A 6000-nucleotide genomic window follows, 5' to 3' on the forward strand; every position below is an offset into this window, starting at 1 on the left:
ACTTCAATCTACATCACAGACCTTCCCCTCGTTTACCGTGCTTTCCGTAGTTACACCTTCCACAACTGGCTTCCCCACCCCCAGCATCTTTTTTGTCTTTAGCTGGAGGTGTTAATGAAATTGGTTTGGGTCATCTCGGGGAGTTACTCAGTTTTCCCGGGTCTCCCCCCTGTATCTGTGAGGTATGTTATTAAACTTGGGTTTGTTTTTCTCCTGTTAATCTGTCGTTTATAATGAATGAGAGGGCCTCAGCTAAGAACTAAGAAAGGTAGAGGGAAAAAATTTCCTCCCTTGGACTAAATAGTGAAAAGAGCCCCCAGGTATCCTGGATTAATTAGGTTTCTGTACCTTAGAGAAAAGAGAACTTTGAAAAACCTTTTCATACTAAAACATTTGCACTACTACCATCTAAAGTTGAAGGCTACGTGTAGAGTTTAGCATACCAAAATGGAATGTAACAGTTTAAGGGTTAAACATCTTCAGTTGTCTCACTCTGTGACAAATGCACTGGAAGTGTTCCGTTTTCAGGGCATTTTGTTTTAGTAAATGGTGGAGATGACTGTATGAGAGAGGATCTTTTCTGGAAATGAATGGCATGTAGAACATTTTTCCTCCAACAGAAGGCTTTGACAATGTGCTTTTCATTCCTCCATGAGACAAAAAAAGAAAACTACTAAAGGGTGATAATTCCAGAGGAACAAGCCTATATCCTTTTTATAGTCACAGGAATAGGCTGGGGAAGCCAGTGGTTTTCTCTTCCATCGTGAGGCTGAAATCACCTCCTCATGGAGCCTGAGCCTTTCGCTTGCGGTAACATTCAGGGTTTAACACCCAGCTCTCTTAACCCCTTGGTGAACGTTCACAGCAGCCACTCATCATTAAAGACAGATTGGTAAACCAGTCAGCTTCTTAACTTCCCATGGAAGGTACGCTTCACCCCCAAATGGTCACTGATTAAAACTTCCCCACATCCCAGTTTCTTTCATTACCTGCTTTAGAAGGCTGCCTACCTTAGATCATGATCTCATCTCCAGTAGACACTGAAGGTTGTCCTGTGTTTTACGCTGAATTTGCAGACTCCTGACCTTGCTCCAGATTCCAGGGTGAATTCCACCCGCTGATCTTTAGCCTCTGTTCCTGACCCCACTTCCAGTAGGGACTGTTCCTGAAAGGCAGGATTTACAAATTGACTCTGGAAGCAAAGATCTTTTTTTGAACACAAGCCCAGAGAGAATGAGGACCTAGGAATAGTAAGTTTCAAAAATTTCAAACATGAAATCCCAGGGACCAACATAAGAATGCCAGCATTTCGTATTGCCAGGTGTAGACATTTAAAAAAAACTAATAGGTAGGAAAGAATCTGAGAATAAAGGATAATCATTTATATTGCATCAGTTTAGCTTAATGAAAAACTAACTGCACAGTCTTTTATCTTTCACTTTTTACCACACTGGGGGAAACTTGGTTATGAACTTTCATTGCTGTCATTATTGGACACACGCCTGCTGTGAGACTGCAGGCCCCCCCGGAAGGTGCACCTCTGATCAGAGGGTTAATGTAGCATGGCGTGCGCGTGTGCGTAGGGGGGGCAGTCACAGGGGGCTAAAGATGGCACCTGCTGTGAAACATTTCATTTTGTCATTTGGAATAACTACCCTCTGCCTGTGGATAATGAGTTAGGCAGGTAAATCAATCCGTGCTGGACTTCGATCTTAAAGCAGAAAAGTAAATTGTTTCGAACAAAGTCAGTTACATACCGTACACTTCTTCTTTGGTAGTGCATTTCCAGCAGCGGTGTATGCTAACTGGCTTTCACATTAGGTTTAAGATGTGAAGCTCCCTCCCTCCCTTGGGTTTTTTTTTTTTTTTTTTTTGGTGGGGGGAAGGGAGATTGTTTTTCATTTTAGTTTGGATTCTACTTGGCGAAAAAGTCATTCTCTTCTCTGTTTTCACACTAACTTCCCTCAGAGCATCTACCTGGTTCCACACTGACTTCTTGGACATCATCCCGAGATGAAGACTATGAAGGGGCCCCTTGGAATTGTGACAGCTGCACCTTTCTGAACCACCCGGCACTAAATCGCTGCGAGCAGTGTGAGATGCCCCGGTACACCTGAGTGCCGAAGGGTCGGCACCACGTTGCCAGTGAAACCGAGCGCCAATTAGAGGAAAAGGAAACCGTGGGAATCTTCATCTGTCGGGCCTTTTCATTTCAGATGACATGGGGGGAGAACAGCACTGTCGCTGCCTGTGCTCACTACAACAATAATCGGGAGGGTTTTTCCCCTTTCTTAACTCATTACAGAGACACAAAGGGATACTTGAAACTGGGGAAGGATTCACTCCCGAAAGAATGTACACAGAGAAGTCCAGAAGTCTTCTGTGGAATCCCAGTTGTTCAAGTTACTGCTGAGTGGCCCTTATTTTATAAACCAGGACTCTGGGTCATAGTTAGGACACGTTACAGGCTCTGCAGACAAGCTGTGAATCCCCAGAGCAGACTTCCCTGGTCACAGCTCTCTGGAAAACCGAGGCCCCCAGTGCTCTTTCCTGTTGTCCCTACTGAAGAGAAGGACAGGAAAAAGCACTCAGAATATGATTTGGGGTGGGAGGTGGGGTGGCAAAATAGTAAGAGTGTTTGTAATTGCTGCTTTTTTTCAGGGGGAATTTCCAACACACAAGATGCTTTAAAATGTGATTTTGTAGTCGTCAGGAATTAGGCATATTGCGTGCCCTTTGTCGGAAGTACAATCAGAGGTGACAAGATCCCTTTTGCTTGTACAATGATTCAGCAAGCTATTATCAACACTGGTAAATAAGACCTAATTACACCACGTAAATAGATTTTCTTTAAGTTATTGCATGCTTTTATGAGGTCATCGGTTTTCAAAATAACAAGTCCTTTACAAAGTATGATTTCATGAATGACCTTCTCATAAAACTGTGCTTTGCCAGTAGCACAGTGAATGTATGCCAAATGTAAAGCCATTCCAAAATCCATTTGGAAATCTTGGTCTCAACTGTGGTTCTCTGCAAGAAATACTTGCAGTGCATAGGGTCTCCCTCCCGCACCCCCCACCTCCCTTTCAGTTTTGTGAGGAATTCATGATGTTTACAGCACAGATGATACTTTGTGCCATAATCCTAACTTAGCTGAAAGAAAATCAATATCAGTTCAATAACTATTTATTTGCACATACGTTAATAAACCAGTGAGGGCAGTTAACAGTTAGCGGATGTCAAAGTCACACCCTTGGGTAGGAGGAGAAGGCTAGTCAAGGAATAGGGTTCGGAAAAGGGTGAACACAAAGGACTTTGAAACCAAGAGCTTTTCAAATGTAACATACCATGTTCAGAAATAATACTGTTTGTTCAAGGAGTGCACGTGAGACCGAAGCACCCCGTATTTATGAAACTAGAACTTTTGGGTGTGCATAAATGAAGAGATAGAAAACCGTGTGATTCACTAGAATGCACCAGTAGAAAATGACTAACAAGACATTTCATTAAGGTCTCTACCATTGTTGAGAATTGGGTTTTGGAATCTTTTCCTTATGTGGGTAAATATAAAGAGCAATAAAATCGCTAGGTTTTCTAATCCTTAAGGATTTTTAAACCTGTGGTTATGACTGTAGGGAATACCTACTTCCCCTGCCCCCCCCCCACATACTTCAAGCTGTTAGTGTATTCGAATTTGGCAGTAAACTGGCAAACCTGGAAAAAGAAGCTGCACTCGATAGCATAATGAAACCAAAGGCATGACAATGTATATCATAGTTTTCCATCAAAATCATACTTTCATACTCTCCAAAGTGTGGCCATGTAATTACTCTGATAAACATCTCATACAACAGCTGTAGCAAAACTGTAATAATGGTGAGAAAGCAGATGGACTTCAAAGCATTGACCCGAGAACAGCATTCTTGAAAGACTTGTGACACTAGTATCTGTCAGTCTCCGATAACAGCCTACCAGTCCTATTGTTCCGTAATAGGCCAGTGCCTTTGCCTTTGTATGGTTTCATATCTCTTTCAGGATGGTGGACCCCACTTGGTCTTTAGTAGCAATTTAGGGGGAACTATATATATACTGCTTGGTGTTCTAGCTAAAGGTTTACCAGTATTAGTGATAAGCTGAAGTGGCAGTAATTAACTTGGCAGTTGTCAATTGAAAATGAAGTAGCATGTATGAAGAAAACAGTTTGATGCTTTTATTAAAACCACATAGATGACTTTAAAACTATTGCATGTGAACATACATCCAAGTTACAAGCTGCTATCATACAGTACATGCATGGTTCCAGCCCTTTGGTGATCTATCTAGTCAATCACTGTTTTCACCTGCCAGGGAAAATGAGAACCCAGTCTGTTCAGTAGTTGTAGAGGATGGTGTATGAGACATCAGACTGCTTTTGAGGGAGTTTTTTTTTTTGGTCTGTTCATTCCTGACTGTGCACAACAATTTCATACACCCACATAGGCTGTATTCCATTTTTGAACTAAGCAAAGTAATTTGACACAGATACATTTGATACATTTCACTGTGTCCCATATGTCCACTACTTCTTGCCTGTGACCAGTTGGAAGAATTAGGTCAGCTTTCAAGGTGCCTTTTCAAAAGGATCTCCTGGTCAGATTGCCACGCACAGGCAACTGGCATGTAATCGGTAGGGCACAAACTGGCTGGTACCTGCCTGCTGAGGGGGGGGGGGGCTATGCTCTTTGGATCAATTGGTGCACTTGTTTCTCTTAAAAGTTTTGTTCCTAGTACACAGACCTAACTACACCTTTGAAATGATTTCACTTTTTGTAAACTGGGTTTGTAGAAAGCACATTTACCATTTTGTTAAAGTACATTGCCTTCTAAATTTTGGAGGTCTTAAGAGTTTTAGAGGTAATAGAGGACCCAGAAACTTTCTAGGCATTGTAAATGTTTCAAATTGATAATGACCTTGTTTGGGAGAGGGTAGAGGCAGGGAGTTTTAAAGAAACTGCATAGAAAAAAAAAAGTAGTTTTTAGAGCAGATTAATGATGTTGGGGAAAGTGTTGCTAATTTGTTTATTTCCCTGAAAGAAATGGGATATGTGATGAGCAATTTAATAACTTTTAAGGAGCTGGTCTCAATTTTAGTACTTTTTAATTATTTCCTTAAGTTCTGTCATTGCTTTGTCCCAGTTCTCTAGGGTTCGCATCCAACTTTCTGTGGCAACTCAAGTTTTATATAGTATTTTTCAAGGTAATTGTAATGTCTGATGGTATAAACAAAAAGAATATAAGGCATAGGGAAATTGTTCTTTGAAAATATCAACAATGTATCCTGGAATGTGAAGATGTCCCCTTATAGTTAATATTGATTTATTTTAATATTGTAGTCATTGCGCAGACTTTGAATGACTTTATGTTACAGTGTGTGTATGTATATCTGTAGAGAAGGGGGAAATGATCATTGAAATGTTACTTTAAAAACAATCAATAAATCGGGCACTGTCTGTGTTGCACCGCTACTGTATGTTTCCAGAAGAATTCACAGTATTTTCTTATTGTAAAAGTTCCTTGTGATGACATTTTCACATTCACCAGACATACATTTTTTCCTGTAGTATGTGCATCCCCAAATATTTAAAACGAGTAGCTTTTGCATGGCATGGGCATTCAGAGATTGAATGACTCAATTTTAATTTTTAAAGCCATGAAAAGTGAGACTGAATGATACTTATGATACCCAATGTCCATGTTTCCCTGCTGTAAAAGAATTGATCAGTTTCTTCATTAAAACAGCAAGAATTTACTACATCTTGTAAATACCATGTCTCTTAGATTTCTGTGTATGCTGTGAATCAAATTATTTTGAAGTGAAATTGTACAAAGGTATTTTAAAAGGCTATGCATGCATCGTACCTCCAAACAGTACCTATTCGGAAAGTCAATGATTCCTTCAAAATAAATTAATAAACTAAAAGCAAACATTACATTTGGCATCTGTTCTGTGTAGTTAGAAAT

General features: G+C 40.4%; 1 protein-coding gene across 6 annotated transcripts in view; it reads left to right on the top strand.

Annotated features, from left to right (window-relative positions):
• The window catches only part of TAB3 (TGF-beta activated kinase 1 (MAP3K7) binding protein 3), a 61908-nt gene extending 56117 nt beyond the window's left edge, over nt 1-5791 (top strand). For all 6 annotated transcript variants that reach the window (XM_053655797.1, XM_053655799.1, XM_037127027.2 and 3 more), the window contains one exon: nt 1969-5791. In XM_053655797.1, coding sequence (XP_053511772.1) covers nt 1969-2117 — 149 coding nt within the window. In that variant the 3' untranslated portion in view covers nt 2118-5791. The remainder of the gene's footprint in view (nt 1-1968) is intronic.
• The last annotated feature ends 209 nt before the right edge of the window (nt 5792-6000 follow it).

The sequence above is a fragment of the Artibeus jamaicensis genome, unplaced genomic scaffold (assembly GCF_021234435.1).
Source record: "Artibeus jamaicensis isolate MK-2021 breed Jamaican fruit bat unplaced genomic scaffold, CSHL_Jam_final scaffold_1283, whole genome shotgun sequence".
NCBI classification, from domain to species: domain Eukaryota; kingdom Metazoa; phylum Chordata; class Mammalia; order Chiroptera; family Phyllostomidae; genus Artibeus; species Artibeus jamaicensis.